Genomic DNA, 22,912 nt, shown 5'->3' on the forward strand with positions numbered 1-22,912 from the left:
TGAGCGTCAGTGACCGAAGGCATTATAGGCATGATCCACAGTCTGTTGACATTTGTACAAGATTTCTATAGGAGTAAGGAGGTATTCCCTGGCTTTCTTTTAAAAAGAAATACGTGTGTATGTCTTTCAGAGACAGTCAGCCTTTAAGTTGGACATCTACAGAAAGTATAGCAGAGGAAGAGAGTGGAGTCATGAGCACACCTGCAGCCTACCTAGAAAACCAGTTAGGGCCAGCTCAGGGCGTCATTTGTTACTACCATTTGTCCATCTTAGTTCAGCATGGGTCTACCATAGGTGTAGAGGGCTTTCATGTTCATGATCTTATTCCAGTCCAATTTAGAAGCAATTGATGTGAATTTCATTAACACAGATGTAGGGGTGTACTGCTAAATTCATGAAAATACCATGTCAGCTGAGCTGTATCACTTGTAGTAGACCTCCCCTTAATGACAGCAGAGATCCTTATTGTATGTGAGGTCAAATTTACAATCTTGATCTGCTGAGTGATCCCAAATTCCTCTACTCATCTCAGGTCTTAGATAATAAGAGACAGAAGCATAAAATTGCTTATTTCTAAGCCCATTTTGTGTTTAAAACTCAGGTTTTTCAATTGTATTTATCTGCAGTTGTGGAAGCTCAGTGCTTTAAGTGGCTCATGAAAATGATTTTCTTGTGGAGAAACAGGACACATGGATTATTTTATCTTTGCAGTATTGGCTAGCTTGATTTTGGAAGCATGATTATATTTTAAGCATCTCTTTTGAGTGTGCCTAAGGCAAACTGACTCTGTGAATAGACACCAGCAGCATTACAGGGAGTTGCAAATGCTTGTCCTTGCTGTTTTTTTTTCTGAAAGCAGGGAAACACTAATGTATTATCAGTGTAACACTTTCCTTCTTAAATATCCCAGTAAATATGTAATCTGCCATATACAGTTATGGTAGAATACAGGTTATACACTTGTGTAGTACCTAGGGAAGACAGGAGGGAAGGATCAGAAACCTGGAGAAGGCCAAGGCCAGAAATGACAGGCAAAGAAAAAAATTATAATTATTATGAAATGTTTTTACATATCAAGAGTTGAAATACTGAGAACAGTACTGAGGCAAGGTTTGAATTTGAACTTACCAAAGTTGTCAGGACCCAGTGAGCAAATCATATGAACAAGTCATAATGTATGGATATGTTTCATAATCATCTTAATTTTTTTATGATTTTTATTGAAATTCATCAAATTCTGAATACAGGTTGTGGTATCTACATTTATAAATACTAAATTCTTAACATTAGGTTTAACAGGAGTTATTTTTAGAAAACCCTATACACTCATGAAAATATGGAACTGAAAATTTAAAATCCATCCTGGCTCTTGTAACGTTGCATGTTTTGTGTCCCACTGTTCCCTAGGAGAGAATGAAGTTATATTTCTTCAGCAGCTTTTTACAGAATTTAAACTAAGGTTTCTAGCAGTCCTTTTTTTAGTTAAAGGTGTCCCCAAATGAGATATAAAACTTAAAACTGTCACTGAAGTTATGGGAGGTTCCCTTGTGGGATGATTTTTGAGCCTAATAAATTCTGTCTAGCTCTTGAGAAAAAAAATGGAAATGTGTGTGCATGCAGAGCATAATTTCTTGACCCACACATCTCCAAACTGACATCTTAAGGTTCATTTAATTATCAGAAGTACTACTTTAAAAAAAAAAAAAAATCAGGTCTGAGAAGAACATGTAGCTTTTACAGGAAATGCTGATTAATTTTATATATGGTATCATTTCCCAGATATCTGACTTTCCTGAGTCCCAGAGCAGTACTGTTGGTACTGATTGAGGAACACCCTGTTTCTACTGCTAGAAATGTTAGACAAGAATTGTATTAGTGGCTGATAACAAGCACTGCCTTTCATATTGTTCAGTTACAGCTACTTCCTTGTTTACATTCTCAGACATGATAAAATTATCATTGTATTCCAGTTATTGGGAGTTTGAAAAAGAATGCTTACCAGTGTCCTTGGTAAGAATGTTGGTTTTAATCGTATATCCATTTCTTGGAAAGGAAACGCTGTATAACAACATATTGATCCAGGCACCATACACTTAGATGTATATAAAGAGAAGATATATATCTGGAAAAGTGGAGTATTAGCAGATCTCCAAAGTGGCTTTTGAAGTGGCTTTTGCTTTCCATCTCAGTAGCAGTGCAATTTAATAAGGGCTTAAGGAAAATAGAAGAAGGGAGGCAGGCAAGAAGGAAAGCAGGAAGAAAGGAAGACAGGCAGGAAGGAAGGCAGGCAGGAAATCACTTATTGTGTCTCTGTAGTGCAAATTAAATGCCTAGTTAAGTGCATATATGCTTCTAAGTGCATATAGGCTTTGTCCCCTAAGGTGGAGAATAAATATGGCGTATAAGATCTGACAGGCGCTGTTTGGGTGCAGTCATTGCTTTAGAATCACACCAAGCTTCTGGTGAAGATTCATCTTCCATGTGTCTTAAATTTTGCCAGATTATGGCTTGCCTGTGTGGTCTTATCTCTGTAGAATTTTTGTGCTGGTGGCTGGTTTCACTGGCTCAGAATAAAGTGGGGTTTTGATAACTGAGGCTCATAATTTTCCTGCAAATTTTCATCAGCATCAACTGCTTCTGTGTGTTGTTAACGTGCTCTTTGGATCCATAGTGTTACAATTATGATAACAGAATTTGGAAATAGATAAAGGGGAGAATGTTATTTCAAAGGTCTATGACTGTAATAAGGCTCCTGTATTCATGCAAGGATGCCTGCAGATAAAATTCCAGCACATGGCACCCAGGTTTGAGTGTTAAGGCTGAGTCCTGGAAGGGAGCCTGTACAAGTGGATTCTGGTACTGGTGTGAAACCTGGGTGTGAACTCAGTACAGCTCCAGGTAGACACAAGAGTAAGGACCAGGCCATGGATATCCTATAATCTTCATCATAATGAAAGGCCAGGTTGGACCGAGTCTTGGGTGACATGACTTAGTGTGAGGTGTCCCTGCCCATGGCAGCAAGGTTGGAACTAGAGGATCTTAAAGTCCTTTCCAGCCCTAACTATTCTATGATTCTATGATTCTATAAATATTTTGTGACAACGTATCCATTAGCAGTTGCAAAGCATGCTGTAATGCTCAAATAGAAGATCATTGTATTGCTATGTTAAAATTTTCATCCATCTGTATGGATGGACTATTTAATGGATAGGTTTTATGTAGAAACCAGTTATGTCAGCTAGCACTATTTTTCATTCCAGAATTGTGATGCATAATCCATAAAATACTATACAGATTATATGACTCTCCTTTCTTCCATTTATTCTCCTAAATCACTAATACATTTCACACTCAGTTTCCTTCTGTTATAATACATACAGTGTAACTATAGATTAGAGTGCTGTACAGTAATTGCCTGAAAGAGTGATTATCATCTCTTTTCTATATAATTAAGACCAAAGCTTAAATTTCAGATCCTTGATTTTCTCATTATGGTTCACCTTACTCATTAAAAAAGCTGGAAGATACACTCCTTGGTAACACACAGGAAATGATTAAGTAAAGACTGGCATTTAATCTGGGTAATAAAATGAGAGGTGATAATCATTCTTTATATTTTCTTGAACATAATTAACCTCATTACTTCAAAATCTGTAGATAATGTATCTTAAATGTCAGCATTTATTATTTAACGCCACTTAAAATTGTCCAATGTGTAAGTGGATATTGTAAAACTAAGTCAGCGGAGAGATTGTTCTGTTCTTTGAAGGGAAAGAAAACAACCGGTATCCTCCAAAGGAACGGTGAATTGTCTCCAAGAGGTTTCTGTTTGTTTTCTTGTTTTCTTATAGTTTGGTAATAAACAGGAATCACTTCACCTGTTACTGAAGTGATGAAAGTTTTAGGCCTTGCACAGGCAATCACACCTGTTTATGCCTCCATTTAATGCATTCTTAGGACTGATAGCAAGATAAGACGGCAGGGTTGAAAGTGAAGAATATTTTTACATCTTCGGGAATAACTCATTAAAGGACTAGAAGAAATGTAGAGGGACATAATGCAAGTATTGGAAAATATTTGATATCTGAAATCAAATCAGACCTATTTTAATAGCTATTTTGCATGCCTTTCATTTGTTGTACTCACAACAATGTACATATTATTCATTTTACCTGGCAGCTGTTTCAAGTGAAGGTGAAGTCTAAAAATATGTGGTGGATTCCACTACTTCAATTGTAGTATGTTTGCAAGGGTAAAATTCCTGAAGGCTGTTTTGTTTGGCCCATTCTTCATCTGTAAACAGCTGCAAAGTTTACTTTTTTACATATCTCCAAGTCCTGTGAATGATTCACTAACTGTCTTGCAAGCCATCCATTTCATGTCTGTATTTATCCTGCCTTTGACAAGTGTGGCAGTATTTCACTGCTCTATTGTGTTTCTATTACATCAAAGTATTTGGTAGGCTTTTCTTTTTTAATCTAGATTTTCTTCCCCGTTCTTTGAACTTTGTAATATTTCTCAGGGCATAGAGGGAATTCATTTAGCTTAGGCTAAACAAGGGATAGATTAGAGACTCACTTCAGCTGTTTTGTTTGCAGTAGCAGTCCTGATGCTATGGGCAGTGATAGATCAGCTCACTCCCTTTCTCTTCAGTCTTGTCCCCAGAAAAGGCTTGAGGACTCATTGAACTAAGATACTTCCTCTCTCAGCCTCCTCTACTCTCACTTCCCCCACAGCAGTTACTGTGTGAATAAAATGCTCATTTAATCTTCCTTAGAAAAAAGATGAGGAGATTCAAAATTTCACCTCTTTTTCTTATGACATGGGACAGTGCTACATCTCTTCTTCCCAAAAATGCATTTGTAAAGTCTTCAGCTTCAAAGGTTTCAGAAAGATATTTAAAGAATAACAAATTTTATTTTTTGTACTATGCTGTCTATGTCAGTCCTGTCTATCACATGATTCTACCCTAGTAATGGAATAATTTCTTGCTAGTGATGTGCTTTGTTTGGCCATATCTGCAGGGAGGAGTTGTAGTTTTAGTAGTTGCAGTCTGCTCTATCTAAACAGGGTAAATGAACAAATAATAAATATTTGAGAATTTTTGTCCTCTATGTTTGGGGCTATTCAGGTTCCCTGATTTTTGACCAATAAGGATGAGTATGCTTGAAAGTTGATACTTGTGAAAGGAATGCTCATGAAATCTGAAAACAAAATGGATTTTTCTGTTACGTCAGTTTTGCAAAACAATCCTTCTAACTCAATTTCACCATAAGCAAAATATGACTTTTATCAGTAGTATTTCTTGCATAGATTTTATCCTCTGAGTTGTAGTCTTTCTCAAATATTTGCTATCAAGTTAACTTTCCCATATGCTGTGTCAGATCCACTGTTTTGAAGAAATAGAGATGTACTGGAAATTAAACAGTAATGATGGCAATTACTTGCCATATCTTTCAAAATTAGCTTCCTACCTACCCTGCTTGGTCAGTCCTGTAACTTCTGAAATTCCTGTTTAAAATCTTAGGTTTTCAGTGGTACAAAACCTGGAACAAATTTCGCTGCAGTCATGATAGCAGAGTGGCAGAGGAGTATTGCTCAGAGTAGAGCAACCACAGCCTCTCTGGTAAAACTATATTATTTCCTGTATGCTGTAACTCAAGTCATGGATAGAGACTTCAGTTTAAGCTTTTGATTATAGAATCTGAAAGATCAGGTTCTTCTCTTTTCAACAATATATGAGCTTGCAATGAGCTGCCCCTTTTTCCAGATGGTCTGAGACATATTTGTATGCCTTACAAGAGGCATACAAAGTATGCACGAATGTCAATGATATTGGTATATTATTGATGGCTTCTGCCTGTTTAAACGGTACCTCAGTGGTGAACTTCAGCAGTATGTCTGCCATGGTGGACTCCAAGTGTAGTCACTGTCAAAGACGCTAGGCACAAGGCAGCTCTGAACGTTGAAAGTCAGGATCAAAACTAAAAAAGGAAAGTTTAAGTGCTGTCACAAGAAAAAAAAATATAATCAGGGAAAATTAGGCATAGTCTTTATCTGAATCATTCTGCTCTTCTTTGACTCTGGAGAAGATGCTCCTTAAGGAGCCTTCAAGGGATGTTGAAGAGCCTGTAAAGCCTGTAAGCTACCAGGCTTACTGGTGGGGGTCAAAAAATAATTCTGTGAAAAGAGTACTGCTGAACAGTAGCTAATTATAATTAGGCTGTAAGTAGTGAGGAGCATAAAGCAAAAACTGACCTTTGAGGTAGCTGTAATCCCAGGACAAATTTCACAAATCAGGCTCTGCATCTGTGTTTGCACTGTAGTAACAAACTTGCTTTGTTACAGAGCCCTCAGGATGATGTTCAGACTTGCATAAAGGATTAATACCTTGCAGAAGCCCTATTTAAAAGGTTAAAAATGGGGCTAAAATGGTGAATATAATATATACTGTCTGTCTGTAAAGGACAGAAGCATACCTCATATAATCAGTATCATTTTATAATAGCAACTGAAGAGTAAAGACACCTTTTGATGGTAATGGGAATTTTTGAAAATTACTTTTAATGCCTGTCACAGACTACTTATATGGACATTCTTGAAATAAATTAGCCACTGGAAAATTGCTTCCAAAAGCAATATGTCAAACCACCCATCAAGCAGCAGTGAAAAACATATAGTGTTTAAAGTCTGAGCCTAAAAGTAGCCCAGCTATGCCCTCTGAGAAGGAGCTTGAGAAAACATCACTATCAGTTCTCGCCCACTGAGAATCTTGCTGAGATTCTATTTTTCCATTCTAATAGGAGAAATTATCTGCGGGCAACATCTTTTATTTGAAACCTCTTTTGGTTTTAAGCATTTTCTGGTATAGAGAAATGCTTGCAAATGTAATGGTTCTTCCCTTATTCCCAAATGTCTAGATATATAACATGTATAGCCACACACACAAGTATATATATATATATAACCTATATATATAACATGCATAAAACAAATGCGAACAATATAATTGTTTTGTTCTTATATTAGGTGGGAGGAAAGCAGGCTGACACATATTTTGACTTATGTGGGGTGCATTACACTATTGGAAAGATACCTAGCTAAACAAGGATATTTCTGACATATTATCTTATTGCAGAAATATGGAAGAACTTAAAAAATAATTACTGCTGGTCTGAGGCTGTTGGAAGTAGTGGTAAAAGCTCTGTGAAAAACATCTATGTCAATGTAGATGCTTCTGAAAACCTCGCTCTGTACAATAAGCAGAAATTGAAAGAATTAATCTGTCCTGCTCTTACTGTGGATAATAATAACATGCTTCTGAAATGTGTGTTTTCTGCAGAGCATACTTGACAGCCAGTATCTCCAAATTCATTGCTCTGCATTGTTAGCAGTTAGCATAATCACAACTGAATTGGTTAAGCAAACAAAAACATTGCCTTTCCTTTCTTTTTTAGAAAGCAAAGTATTAACTTGATGCACAAGATAATGATAAATCAAGCATAACATGTTGTGCCTGAATCTATAAACAAGTAATCCTGATTTCAGTGCATGATATAGCAATTATGTAGGTAGTTCTAACTGAATTAGAGAACTTATGTATTCATCATACACTTGTTAATTGAGTGGTTACCTTGAAGATGATCTGTGTTATCCACAGCCAAAACCAGATACTGAATCAGCACACTATTGTACAGGTAAGACTGTACTTATTGTTGGAGTTTTTTATTTCTCTTTCCTACCTGCCCCCCCACCCCCTCCACCCCCTGGTTTATATGAGCCTCTTTGGCAAAATAATAATTTCTGTCTTCATCTTTCTTTCACCGTAGACAGGATATTCCCACAGACAGTCCAGTCTCATTTCCATACAGCCAGCACAGACACTTTTACATTTTAATTTGCATTCAACTGGCAGATGCAGCCTGCATAGAAGTATTTTGCATTTTGTACAACTTCATGGTAGCCTGCTTGCTTATTCTGTGTTTATCTTGGGGGGGAAATAATGACAATCTTCCCTTTTAAAACTGACACTTTATTTTCTTTGCAAAGAAAGTAGTATATTTGGATTCAATGGAAAATCTTATTGTTCCTCTAGAAACTGCATTTTCCCATTTTATTCCACCTTTTCTGCTGTAAAACACTTTTTTTTTTTAAGTCATAAAATAAATTTACCCCTCCTGTCTGCATCCATTTCTTGCTATGAATTTGAATGAAGAAAATATATTTTTTTCCAGTGTGTACTTTACTCTTCTTTGTACTCCATTTCAAAATATCCATTCAATAACACAATTATTTTTTTTTTCCTAAAATGACATCTGTCTTAATAGCATTATGCATCCTATAAAATTATAATCAGGGTATTGAATGACTTTTCCTTTTTTTCCTGTTTAGTGAGACTTAACAAATTCTACATGAGCTTCTTAGAACTGAGAAGCTAGTTCGGAGGTTTTTTTTTTTCACTTTATTAACCCACAAGCAGTGCTATGTGTTTTGGTTTTCTATTTCTTTCCATAAAGTATATTCAGGTATTGGTGATACTACAACACAGTGGTTATAAAGACAGAGAAATTGTTTTGCTTACTGCTGCTGCAGGGATAGCATCAGTAGCTAATGTGATGGTATCAATGGAAGTGATAATAGTTCAACAGAATTGCATAACCGACTGAACTCTGCCATCTAGGTTAAATAAAATATCAGAGAACGGCAAAGTGCATCACATTGTCAATAGTCCTTGTTTGTGTCTGGTGTGTTGGTATTTGCAGTGATGAAGCTCCAGGAAGCCAGTTGGTTACAGATAAGTTTCACATTGACTGGGACTCAGTGCTTGTCAACTCCGATAATGTCATCATAGCTCGATTTGATGGCAGAGGGAGTGGATTTCAAGGTCTTAAGATTCTGCAGGAGGTCCACCGATGCTTAGGATCAGTGGAAGTGAAGGACCAAATAGCAGCTGTAGAGTACGTATGTGCAAACTTTTCTTCTCTTTTACCCTGCTTCCACCCTGATGAATGAGCATATTTAACTGAAACTGCCCAGAATGTTTTCTCTGCATAGCAAATACTGATAATGTTTATTTTTAATGCAGTTGCAAATTTTGAAACAGTAATCTTTTAATTACAAACAGCAAATAAAAGATCAAAAAGGTGCTTGATTTTGGTGTTGCTGGTTCTCTTTTGATAAAGCTGACTTTCCCTGTGCAATCTAAATATTGCATTTGAGCTAATTCGTATTTGTCTATGTTTCTGAGGAAAATGTCTTGTAGTGCACATATTGAAGTTTAACTGTATTTGTGTTGCAATATTTTAGGCCTGTACAATAGGATACTGCTCTCATTTCCACCACAGAGTTCTGGAGTGATCATACAAAGCAAATGGAGTTATAATGGTGCAAATAAGGGCAAAATTTGGGCAAATGGACTGTTATTTCTTATTGCATTATCGTTCTCAGACCAATATAAATCCATCAGCTGCAGAAAAGAGACATTTCTGTCTGTGGGGTAATCACACATGGATTTGACAACACTCTTTACTCAGGGTACACATGTCAAGATGGCTGGTGTCGAGGTCTGGATGGACTTTTTCTAGGGATTCTCAAGGAAATACAGATTTTAAGACAGATTTATTTTTTTTTTCTTCTTTTGAAAGGGCCATTGCACAAGTAGGCAACTTTCTCTGACATGATATAGCTAGGCAGAAGAGCTCCTAGTGTTCATGTCTGTCAGGAATGGGCTGTGTTGAGCATGGCAATTCCAGGTAACCTTTGGGAAAGGGCCATTGGAAGCAGACCATGCATTGTGCTCTGAGAGCTGAGCTCTCCACTCATACTAAGATGTTTTAGGCTAAATTACATCTGGCTTCCTTTTGGATACAATGCATGGGAACAGCAGAGGGTGGCCTTGGTTGAGACTGCAGCTTGTATTATCTCCTCAAAAGCAGCTGGATTTTGCCCTCAGATTATTCTGTCTTTTCTGTATAAAATTCACAATTACCAATTAATTGCCTTGAGACAATTCATTATTTGAAATTTTATCTACATTCAGGAAGTTTCATTCATCCTACTTTCCTTTAGCTGTCGAAAAACTAGGCACCTGGTCAAAGCCGCTCATTTAAGCTCTAGTTGGTGGGAAATCCTGGCATTTCTGGAGGGTGATTCTCCCCAGACTGAGAGAGATTTCCAGGATGGGTGGGAAGAGAGTGTTTCTCATCTCTTCTTGCACTGAAAAGCAGATCTTAATAGGCAATTTAGATGAGATGTTCAAATTCAGATATCCAAATTAGGTAAGTTGAGCTCAGCAGCAACCTTTTGCCATATAGAGAAGGAATTAGAAAGCAAATCACATTAATACTTTTATGGATGTACTTTGTCCTTCTGCCTGATCTACATGTATGACAGTTCCTTATGTACTAGACTCAAGTAAAATTCACCATTTTGCCAATGTAAAAAAAACCTTTTTTTCCTTTCAGATGGCTATTGAAACAGCCCTTTGTTGATCCTAAGAGACTGAGTGTATTTGGAAAGGTAATGTGCAAAAATAGTAGGATGTATCATCGTGATTCATTAAGAAAGTGTTATCAGTTCATAAATATATTTACCTATTTTCCTAAGACAATTTTAGTTATTAAAAGAGGAAAAAACCTTCCATAATTTACTGCATGTTCTGTATATTATTTTTTTCTCAGACTGGGTATTTGAGATCAATCAGGTCAGTTTTATGGTACCACAGTATTTGTGTTTCAAAGAGAAAGTATTTGTTGAAAACACATCTGCATTCCTTAGAAGATGGAGACTGAGGAATGAGACGTGAAAATGTGCGAAAGCAAAGAGCAAAAACTGGGAAATTTGATAAGCTTTAAATTCAGGGAAATTTACCCTTTCCAAGTTAACCTCTCAGGGTTGTTTCCTACTGTGAAAGAAAAATTCATCAAATTTAAAATTCAGTTTTAAAGTTAGAAAAGAAAACCAATTTATTTAAAAGCTCCCTAGGGTTAATTATTTCCTCCACTCTGCTTAAGAGTCGATTGAAAATTTTCTTTAAAACTCATTTCCTTTTTACTATGTACAATGTGATAGAAAAAATCTTTTTTTTTTTTTTTCATTCTATGCATTAAATTTGGCTTACTAATGGGAATGGAATATGCACTTTGCTTGAAAATATGGTAACTTGGAATTGCTTAATGCTGATCTCATAAAGTTGGACACACGCACACTGTCAGGGAGCTCTTTAAGAGGTTTTAGACATACACAGAAATAAAATTCTTGTCACCATCAGTAATGTAAACTAGGCACAAGAGCAACAAGACTGTCCAGAAGGGCAATCTGCCAATGCCACCTTGCTCATCTCTGTGGGGGTACAAGCCCAAGTGATGCACCATCTGAGGGCCTTTTTGAACTGTTAAACAGCAAACTCTGTTTCCATGTAGTTTGCATTTTTATTCATGGGAGTAGAAAGAGAGCTTTAAAATTGGTTGCAACTTTACAGCCAAACAGCTTCTTGAAAACAATGACAATTGGGTTGTAACCACAGAAATCCAGATGATGAGTGAGGCACCTTGCATCAGGACATAAGAAATATTTCCTTCATTGTCATTGCAAAGTGCTTCTAAAAATGTGATCTCGCTGTGTAATGTTTTTGACCTGGAAAGCCTGGCTGGAAGCAAGGGCACAAGCACAAAGGAAAGAAATTCCCAGGAGAAGTAAACTAAGCTCTTAATGAATATATGGCATAAATAATAAATAACCTGGCAATAGCTGTCCTAGGATTAAAATTGTGCTGTGGAGCTCCTGGGAAAGACACAAAGAGAATATTAAACAGAAGCAAAAGTAGAGAACCCAGAGGCAGAGGAAAGCTGCTATTCTCCTAAACTCTTTGAATTATATAAGTTACCAGCGTCAACTCAGAAAGCCTTTCTTAGGTGAAATCTGCTGCACATTGACAATTCTGGGCAGCTCTTGGCCTTCTGGGCTGGAATTTCTATGGGAAAGGAATAACTCAGTTCCTTACAGTCCCTTGAAAATCCAGCTCTTATTCTGTTTTCTTTTAGCATCTTCTTTTGTTTTGGGGTTGGGTTTTTTTCTGATTTTGAAATCTTTTACTAACTATAGGCTACTCTGCCATGATGGAATTCTAGAGCTTAAACTGAAATATACTCATTTTTAATTGCATAGTTTAAAGATTATGACCAGGTCTAATGAGATCTTTATTTACTCTTAATTATAGGTTTACATTTCCTTTAAAAGCAATTCTTGCAGATATAAATGCATACTGTAAAACAATCCCATAAGGTTAGTGCAGTGGCCTTTAACTTTATTGTTGCTCAAAAGAAATGAAACAAAAATCTCAAGATAATTTCCATTATTAGGGATACGGTGGCTACATTACATCAATGATCCTGAAATCCAGTGAACGACTCTTCAAGTGTGGAGCTGTGGTGGCACCAGTTACAGATATGAAGTTGTATGGTGAGTATTCCCTGCTCTACACCTGCATGATAGTCTATTCAAAATATCTTTTATTTATGGATGTAGTACTCATTTTAACTAAGGGCAGGTAATGTAACAATATCAACTATATTTCACCTATCTCATTCTCTTCTTTGAATGAAAGGGCAGAGCTAGCACTGACATAGTTTACCAAAACACGCAACAGTTACAGGGTTATTAAAACCACTGATTTTTGCAAAGGAATTGTGTTTCCCATTTCCTACTGGAATTCAGTCAGGTACCCCATTTCCTAAGAATCCTTTAGGTAGATCAGCCTAAATCAAGACTTCCTTATATTAAGAATGAGTCTTTGAAGGTTAGTGGTGAATTCCTTACAATATCAATCATGTTGTCATTCACTCACAGGATATTTTATTCTGCATATGAAGTTTTGGTCACAGGCCAAGGACTGTGGACTGTGATACACAGGAAATTAGACCAGGTTATTTGAATGGTCTGTTAGTCTTTTGATTTTGTTGTTTATGTTTCTTTGGGGGTTTGGGGGATTTCTGTTTTTCAGGGCTTGGGGTTTCTGTTTTGAGGGGGTTTGGTATTTTTTTTTGTTGTTTGGTTTTTGTTTGGGGTTTTTTAACTAGTTAAATATGATGTTAAGTGAAGTGATACATTTAAATAGCACGTTCTAGTTTTAAATTAACATCTCTTTGTTGACTTCATGGCTTAAAGAGCTTCTGACTCTAGGTCAGAATTTATGAGTTTTAAAATTGAAGCAATTTTGATAAATTCACAAGTTGTTTTTTTTTACTTTCACAGCATCAGCTTTTTCAGAAAGATACCTTGGTATTCCATCAAAAGAGGAAAATACCTATCAGGTAACTTAGCATATACAAGTAACTTAAAATTACCGATTTACTCTTAAAATGCAATTCAGTTACACTGTGTGTGTTTGTTTACTAGGCATCCAGTGTATTACACAATCTTCATGGTTTAAAAGAAGCAAATTTGCTAATAGTTCATGGGACAGCTGATGGTAAGTATTTACAGATGAAATTACATTTGGAGTCAGAGGTTCTAATGGGCAGGCATTCAAAGGCTGGTTAGGCACACACTTAGCAACTACATTTTTAGGTTTCATTAACTCTCCAGTAGGATTTTTTATTTCTGTTGTCACTTCTAACACTAAACTGATGACACTTTTCTTTGGTGAGTCTTTCTACCCGTGCTGTATATTCTAATTTGTTTAAAACTTGGGAACTATCATACCCTAGTAAAAGGTATTATATGAATTACTAATAGAACAACATACATTTTTAATGGTATTTGAAACTCATAGAGATTCTGCAACTGAAGAAGGAATTACCAAGATGCTTGGTAAAGTACGGCACCAAGTGGGAAGTTAAACTTTTCATCCAATAAATCAATAATGCCAAAGCATCTGAAGCTGACACAAAAGGAACTTTTTAATAGCACCTATACTTTTATCAGCAGTTTAAAGCAAAAAATGAGTAAAACAAAGTTCTAGCACTTTAAACAGAATCATAACGTGTCACTTGAGATAATTTGTAATTATAGATTTAAATTTGACTGTGGTATATTTTTCTGAACTTTCTTAACTGATGTAGGTCTAAAGCGCAAGCTTTGGTGCAGGGAGAAAGGGAGGGACAGAGAAGATATACTGGGTGACTAAAGAGACATGAGAGTCTCAGACTTTGATGATCGTAAAAGGCAGCAGCAAATTCTACTCCTCTGAACTCAGCAATAGATGAAATTACGAGTCTGATGTCTAAGCAATGCAGTGTGTTCAGGACAAGGACTCTGATTGCTTGCTGCCCTTGCTTAATGTCACACCTAGTGACAACACCCAGCCCACTTGCAGCCTGAGCTTTCCAGCATTAGGACATGGTAATAAAGTTGTCTGTTTTTAACTCACAAAGATTAAGTTTTTGCTATGTTGCAGGCAGAAAGTCCATTGCCTAAAGAATGGTGGGCTTTAACAATACTGATCAAACAGTAGAAAATCCAATGTGCTTTCCTTTAACACAGTTATAAACTGTCATGATGTTCAAACAGAATGGTTTTACACACCTCTAAACTCTCACAGTATGTGTAAATCAAGGGTAGAGAGGAGTCCTCACAGAATGCCTGGAAGGCATGGCTTCCCTTGGGGTTTACAGCTCCTTCCCCAAAACCTCCACTGTTACACCCTGCATTGCTGTAACCGGTGGGACTGTGCAGTCCTGACCAAAAAGACAGTCAGCTTCAGATCCAGTAATTACAGAGGTTGGAAATGTTTTCAGTGAAAGCTGTTTAACAGAAATAACTATTTCATATTAGCCTGTCTTTTTCTAATACTATCCAAATGTTGTTATCTTGCAGCTAAAGTCCACTTCCAGCATTCAGCAGAACTAATTAAACATCTAATAAAAGCTGGACTTAATTACACTATGCAGGTATGTGCAGCTGTGACATTTCCTATAAACAGAGGTCAGCATTTAGCCTCATATTGCCTTTTCTTCCCTGGGAAGAAGCATCTCTACCACAATGCAACCAGTATAACTTCAGTTTACAGTTAAAACTCTGTTTAATACCATTTTCCTTACTTTCCATCAAGAGCTGTATCTTCTTGTCATTCTTTTGGCTCGTTCTCCTCTCTCTTGTCTTTTTCCCACCTGTTTATCCTACAATGCTGTATAAAGTGCTTTAGAGTCCACATGCACTTCTTGTAATATGGAAATCACTACTTCAGTCCCTTTTTGCCTAAAAAAGTATTGCCTCATATGAAACTAATTTCCCCTTAGTTTCAACATCAAAAAACATTAAAAGGCAGCTAAAAGGGAAGAGTGCTGATCTCTCTCTCTCTCTAGCTATGCAGAGGATGAGGATGCTGTAAGAGACAGGCTGGGGAGAGGGCAGGGCATGCTGCTGATATACAGACATGCATGAGACCCACCACAGCATACATGGATGTTACTGGTCAGGGGCTCTGATTGCATTAAGCCTTCTTGAATATTAAATTATGTGGGTTCGGGTCACTCCTTCAAATATCTCAGATGTTACCCATTGCAATCCTTGACCTTACTGAACCTTAGTGAACTGTAGTTTCCACTGAAGTGTGTGAGTTTACATCAGGGAGGACGTGGCAACAAGGTGATTAGCGTCACTTATAAAGGGAAAAGGACTTTATGTGTAAAGTCTGAGTGGGGTAGGATCTGTTCCAGCTATTCCTGTGAGTTCAGCTGAGGTGATGTGAAGGCCTGTGGAGAGAGGAAGAATCAGGAAAGACAGGGGTCTCAAAGCAGCACTGTTGAACCCTTCTCATGCAACTTATCGAGAGTTTGAGGAAGCAATTGAAACTTTTTGCCTCAGGCCACTGCAATTCTCTGGTCCTAAACCTTGTGGCCTGGATTTCTTCATTCAGCCTGCAAATTTTTGTTCAGCCTCACTTGGGAGAAATTTCTAGTGGGATTTGATTTGATTAAAATGCCCATCTCCACTCTAGGAGAGAGAGATGATGGGCTTTATATAAGATAGGTAAATAGTTAAAAATATGTATAAAAAGGTTTTTCACTGAACATTTAGAAGCTCAGTTACTGAGAGGTTCCTAAAAGCATCAGGTAATTAATCCTTATTGACATTAATGGGATTTGGATGCCTCAACACTATTGAAAATGCCAACTAAGTAAACTGTTGTAAGCACAATGACTGAGAATATAAATTTTTTCTCTTCTGCAGATCCCACTGCAATGGTTGTTTTATGTAAGTTCGAATTCCAAGAGAATGAGCTTTACTTAGAGTTTTATTAGCTTCCCTTGATGCCATAAAACTAATGTTATCATCCTGGTGCCATCTAAAGCATTTTGAAGATCCCAGAAAGAAAATAGAAAAAAAATTAGAGCCCTAAATATTTGAAAAGCCTTTTAAAAACTATTTACTTTTTTCCTTTCTCCTCTGCTAGATCTACCCGGATGAAGGTCATAATGTTGCTTCTGAGAAAAGCAAATATCACCTTTACAGCACAATCCTTGGGTTTTTTAGTGCTTGCTTAAAGGAGGAGACACCAATTTTACCACAGGAACCTGAAGAGGATGAATAAGGAAGCCTATTTGTGTAGTACTGAAGGGGACTTACTTTTCAGCTCAATAAAACCTTAAATAAAAGTGACTGTAAGACTGCAGATTCTGGAAAAGCTCAAGGGCAGCTAAAGGATATCACAGTGGAACAGCACATTTACAGACAATGAGCTAATAAACTGAAATTCAACTAAAAAGTCCAAACATATTACCAAGGGACGAAACCTTTACCTTTGTGGAAGGTCAACAGTTGGTTACAGTTTCCTGGAAGAACTTAGTTTTGCATAAGTGTAGGGTTAGTGCATGTTTGTTATGTTAAGCCTCACTGTTGGTTCTGTAAGTGTTTGCTTGTTTTTTAATTTAAATGCACATCTTTATTCATCTTTGCATAATGCACAACCTATCATAAGTGTTATGGCCACTAATATTTTAAAAGGTGAGCTGCAATCTAACACTACTGTAATGTTAAAATAAGTGCAATTTTTTTGCTGTCTATTACACGTGAGAAACCACAGAGATAATAAAGGGCACGATATTTTCTCTAGTTTCTTCTCAAAGGGGATATATTGTCTAACGCATCATATAACATTGATACTGAAAATGATTTTTTCCCCCAATTTCAGCATTTACTGTTATTACTGTACCTTCTAGTAACCAATAAGGGACTTTCTGGTAGTGTGCTCTTGGTCTTTATGTATATTCCCAGGACTCGCTAAGCAGAAAATCTTTTTGAGCTTGAAGAATTTTTTTCAAGACATAAATAACAGCTGTATTTAAAACAGTATCTGCAATGGAAATATTTCCCCAGGCCAAAATGTATCTATTGTTTCCTTAAAATATGTTTGAGTTGTGTTTTGGTATTGTTTATAGTAGTTAATAGTTTTCTGGTTGCACTCTAATTTTAGAATATGCTACTTTGTCAGATGGAAATTAGATACATAAATATTAAATTATAGTTTCAGATAAAGAAAATTTATTAACAGTGTACAATGCCACTAAGTAGTAACTTCACTCCTCAAATGAAGACATATTTTGTATAGTGCGTTTTCCTTTTCTTCCTTCTGGTTTCAGATGTAATTCTAATGTTCATCAAGGTGGCCATGTAGCTGGAACACACCCAGTAGTTTTTATTCCAGAGCTGCTCATTAAGTCGCTTGCAGCAGGATTTAGCTTTAACAGCATCACAAAGAAATGAAATGTTTTTCATTCAAGGCAACGGAAGCTCCTGACAAGATAAATTCTATTATTTATTCAGAGGTGAATTACGGCAATAGAAATTGAAACTATGAAATAAACAAGGCAGCCAGTTTGTGTTTGCAGAGTGTTAACTCTGATCAGTGATATGAAGTACAGTGTTGACTTAATTTAAGGTATCTTCCTGAAGGTACGTGAAATATGCTGTGCCACTTATGTGAGAATAGCTGTAGGTTTTCTTCTTTCTGGATATATTCTAAATACTTTCCTACCCAGTTAAGGTTTCATTTCTTGCAAGATTAAAAAAAAAAGTAATTTTTTGAAGGTAACTATACTATTTAAGATGTAAAGTTCTGCATATTTTATGAAAAATGGGAATTGGTTTTAATATAATCAAAAATTACCTGAAGCTTTTTACTCATTACTCTTTTGGAATATTTTATTTCACAGTTAGCATTTTTTATGATGCAAATAATTAATTTGTCTGAAAGGTGTGGTTTTATGGAACACTCAAAAGTCTCTGTCTCTTAATGTTTAGTATTTATCTTGTTTTATTAGCAATGTTTAACTATTTTTTCAATTATTTTAATACAATTTTAATGTGCAATGATATCTTGTTTGGGTCCCAGTGTCACCACAAAGTATGGCTTTGCTTTGTGGTATTCATAGTTGGTGTAGAGTAAATATATAGTATAGGTACTTTATGTATGTACGGAGGCTGTTAGATGCACTACAATAACACCATACAAAACAACAAAAATGTAAGAGAAGAATTCAGGGAAGGTTTTGAAAATCCTGTTTTATGTAGAGGAGCAACATTTTAAAGTCTTATAGTGACTGGGACTTCTAGATTGTGATTTTAAAACCACAAGCTGTGTGCACACATTGACATGAAAAGGCTAATTCTTCTCAATATGCACTGTCCTTTTCTCTGCAAGATAGTGTCTACGTCCTTATATTTACTACTCTTCATACATATATAGCTTTAAGTTACCTGCAAAAGAAAACAAACAACTCTTGTGTCTCACCAATAGGATTACGCATGTGCTCAGGAAGTACGTTATCCTAGATCTGTGGAACCCACAACCTGTCTCCTCCTTTCCCCATTATCTCTCTGTTTCAATCCCCTGTTCCCTACTCTTTCTACCACAGCATCCCACCTCCACCTACAATTTTGATCAGTTTATCTGAATATGAAGGTAGCATGAGGACATGGTTTCTATAAGAATGCTTTTTGCCAGGACCAGTATGTTTAAAAAGTGTTATCTGAAATGTGGGTTATCTGTGTGGAAATGTGATATGCTTTTAATGTTTTTAATATTTCTCACACTGTGCTACAAATACAGGTATTTTTATATAAATGTGTATACAAAGGTGATCATCAGACCCAGATTAAGTTGTTTTACTGAAATTTTTACATATTCATTCAGTTCAGATATTACAGATGCAGTCACTGATTCTGGTTAGACTAAAGAATTTGGTTCAAGGGTTCTCTCTACTTTTCTAACATGTTCAGATATTTCTTCCATTTACAGCACAACTTAATATTGTTATCTATCATTCTACATGCATAACTAATGGCAATCACTCATTAATTAGTCTGTGATCTGTAGCATTGATCAAGAATTAGTACACACTGCACAGAAACGGCATGAAGAGTGTAGGGGTTTTATAGTTTATCCATTGTTAAGCACTGTTAAGCACAGCATTATAGGTCTGAAAAATTAGTGTTTGATTCAGCTGTCATTAAAATATTTAATTTACTAGACTAGACCTATTAATTTATGGAAACCTAGGGCATCGGCATATCTGTTTACTGCTTGCTAGAGCTTATCTCTACCTTCTAGATTTCCTCTCTTCTTTTTCTGCTATAAGGACTTGAAAAATCCATGAAACCTGTAGGTGATATTGAAACTATATTACAAAATCTGGAGTAACAGCTTGTCAGTTGGAAGTCTTTTTCCAGACTGCTGAGTACAAAGAAAGGCTGATTATTTTTAAATTCATTTTTTCAATCTTTTTGCAGTGAAGACAGAATTACTTATGACCTGGTTTGATCAACGTCTGCTAAGATTTGCTATAACCAACTGTTCATTGTTCCTATGTTTCTGGCATATGTAGATCTACCCGTGTCTGAAAATGAAGATGGTAGCCTCTGTTCTCTCAGCTCTGGCACTTATTTTGAGTATGGAGTCAGTTAAATTCATTTAGTTGAGAAATTATGCTTTTAAGACAGAAGAGCTTGTATTTGATCTGAAGCCAAAGATTTTCCATGGAAACCTGGGAACATTGAGTGTTCCTTTTAATAAAATGCAGAGGATACAAGGTGTAAGCTAGTATCCCTCTTTTTAGATGTTTATTAGATGTTACTGAAGATATTGCAGCAAGAGGAAGACTTCCCCAAAGAGACTGAATACCAGTTTCTTTTGCACAGCCTAAAAACACATAGGCAAGGTGTGGTGGTCCTAGCATTTTATATTTACTACAAGTAACTCCTGCTGTCAAGTCGGTTGCCTCTGGGGAAGGAAGAAGCTCACTGGTATTGATTACCAATGCATCTTCTGCAAAACATCTTTCAGTACCTTTAAGATCCCTTTTTCCTTTGAATGATTTCAAGAGTGCTTCAGAGAATGGAGAGCTCCTGGGATGTGGCTAAGGAGAGTCACAACTTCTGAGGTGCCTGGAGCCTTGAAAAGAAAGAATTTAGCTAAACTCCTATCTATCTATCTGTTGCATTTCATATGTGAAATTCAAGGAGGAGCCTGGCTTCAAGGAGGTAGGTGGATGACAAATGTTGGTAATTCAGTCACGAGGGACATAATGCAACATTCTTCCCACAAACAGTGTACCAAAGCATGCAGTGGTAAGTAAAATAAATTACTGTTTTCCAGTGCTTGTTATATCAAGTTGATCAGGTATTTGGATAGAATTAAGGAAATTACACCACCTGAGTGTATGGAGTCCAAACTTTCCATTAAACTTGGAACCGGAGTTCTTGCTCAGAAATCCAATATCCTACCTTCACATAAGTCTAACTCAACAACAACAAAATTGATTTAATAATGGGTATATCCCATGAGGACCTGAATGATATGTACAACTGTTTTTCATTAAAATATCCCATAAAGTGCTAACAGCCCCTTTCTTGACCAAAGGAAAAAATAGGGGTGGGGAAAGACTCTGCAGAGGGAATATAATTGGTAGAAAGATATTCAGGACCTATTTCCCTAAGGAAAGTGATTAGAAAAATGTTTTCTAAAAAATGTTTCTATAAAAATGTATTTTGTATCATAAGTGAGCTCAGAGTACAACTGTCAGGGGTGCTTCTAAGAGGATTTAGATGTTTACATACAGCTGGTGTTAAGGGAGAAGGTTCCTATACAGGCATATGATCTCATCCTCCACCCAGTGCAGAGTATTCGCAGCTCTCTGTAAAGGAGAATTGTAGTCTGTGCGCTTAGTCTGTCAAGTCCCCTTCTGGATTAGTCAGGGATGGGACGCTGAGATAAGATGCAATTGATAGGCAAAGACATGAGATGGTTATATCAGGAAAAACAAAAATTTGCTTTAAAAATGTCTAATCAGTATGGTCATCTGGCTATTCTCCAGTTAGTTGGAGGTGAGGGTGGGGAGCTTGGGCAGGGTGCTTGACGATCAACTCAAACACACTCCAGCTTAGAGACCAGCTGTCAGAAATTAACAGCTCCTGCAGTGCCGGCAAATGCTCTAACATCACTGTGGAGAAAAGGAAAGGGAATGCAAGCATGGACACAGTATTTTGTTTCTGTTATTGCTATGGAAGAGTTGCATTAATAACATGGGCAGATTCTTCCAAAATCTTAACAAAGAGCAGAAGCCTGAAAGAGTACTCTGGTTGGTTCCAGCAGCAGCACCTCCCAGCCTTTTCCTGGTATATGTTTGACAAACAAAATGATGCATAGGATCCATTCTTGAGAAGGTTTTCAGTGTCATTAGGAGAGGTAAGAAAGAAGAGTCTTGTGAGGAGATGTTTTATCGCAATATGTTGCTCTATTCAGAGCTCTTGCTCTAAAATAAAGTGGTGAAGTAGCATGTACCATGAAACTTGGTAACCTTACAGACAAATACAGCTAAAGCTTGATTCAGTAAACCATGACATTCAGTTATTTTCACAAAAGAATGATGAATTAAATGGTTTTGTAGGGATTTGTAGTCCTGTATTTAAGTTTCATTTATATTGTACATGTCAGTTATTACAGGAATATAATTCCACATTTAAAATAAGCAATTACAGTGAAATATTTTGTTTTGCAAAACTGCACATTGTTACAATTTAAAGCTATTTCCATTTTCAAGTTAATTGTTCTTCCTTTTGGGTTACACTAGACACTACATTTATTGGGCTGCTTGGTAGATGATTTTTTTTTTTTTTAATTTTAATGGAACTTGTACTAAGGTTGGACACGGGGACTTAGCTGTTCTCATAAGAATTGCCTCTGGAAATACAGTGCATCTGAGTACCAGGGAAATACTTAAGGAGGTTTTATAGAACATCATATCAAAAATATACATTACGCTAGGAAGCAGAGAGCCACAAATGAAGGAACGGGTATGGTCAATTCACAGTGTAATTGGAATTAAGTAATTCAAAAGAAACAGCAGTGTGGAAAAATAGTTTGGAAAGAACTTTCAGTCTTAAAAGGAGGTCTGTGAGAGATTGTATCAATTTTTTTTTTTTTTTGCTTCAATTTGTCCTGCATTTTTGAGTTCAAGAGCTTGTTTCTGAGATGGGGGTGGCAGCAAGATTATGATCAGATTTTTCCAATAAGAGCCTGAATTGACTATCAGTATGTTTTTCACAAAAAAAAAAAAAAGAAAGAAAGCTTTTTACTAAAAAAAAAGAAAACAAGCTTAGCAATAACAAATTGGAAGAGCAGGAGATTGAGCTAATTGCATCAAGTGGCGCAGTGGGAAAACAGAGCAAGGTGCCGTTTACCCTGAGTGAAGAAATTGAAATGAGGTTCGCAGACAGCATTAGGATGAGACTGTTTTACTATGATGTAATGAGAATAGGATGAGGAGGTTTAATTCCTTTGGTATGCAAATGAGCATTTACTAATCACAGCAGAGACCAAACTTTTGAAGTTGAGTGCTAAATGTATTTGGTTCTATGTAGGTGCACAAGAAGACTATGTCAGTCTTCTCATAACGGTTGGTTTGCTTTCCTGTGC

The 22,912-nt window shown here is 36.5% G+C and overlaps 1 protein-coding gene across 2 annotated transcripts in view; it reads left to right on the forward strand.

Annotated features, from left to right (window-relative positions):
* DPP10 (dipeptidyl peptidase like 10) overlaps positions 1 to 19,080 on the forward strand; it is a 563,994-nt gene extending 544,914 nt beyond the window's left edge. For both annotated transcript variants that reach the window (XM_057424792.1, XM_057424790.1), the window contains exons 20-26: positions 8,763 to 8,957; positions 10,464 to 10,518; positions 12,360 to 12,459; positions 13,252 to 13,310; positions 13,396 to 13,468; positions 14,815 to 14,888; positions 16,394 to 19,080. In XM_057424792.1, the coding sequence (XP_057280775.1) occupies positions 8,763 to 8,957; positions 10,464 to 10,518; positions 12,360 to 12,459; positions 13,252 to 13,310; positions 13,396 to 13,468; positions 14,815 to 14,888; positions 16,394 to 16,531 (694 nt within the window). In that variant the 3' untranslated portion in view covers positions 16,532 to 19,080. The remainder of the gene's footprint in view (positions 1 to 8,762; positions 8,958 to 10,463; positions 10,519 to 12,359; positions 12,460 to 13,251; positions 13,311 to 13,395; positions 13,469 to 14,814; positions 14,889 to 16,393) is intronic.
* The last annotated feature ends 3,832 nt before the right edge of the window (positions 19,081 to 22,912 follow it).

Source organism: Pezoporus wallicus, unplaced genomic scaffold (assembly GCF_028554395.1).
Source record: "Pezoporus wallicus isolate ANWC-B61680 ecotype Strahan unplaced genomic scaffold, APGP_CSIRO_Pwel_v1 contig_8394, whole genome shotgun sequence".
In the NCBI taxonomy this organism is placed as follows: Eukaryota; Metazoa; Chordata; class Aves; order Psittaciformes; family Psittacidae; genus Pezoporus; species Pezoporus wallicus.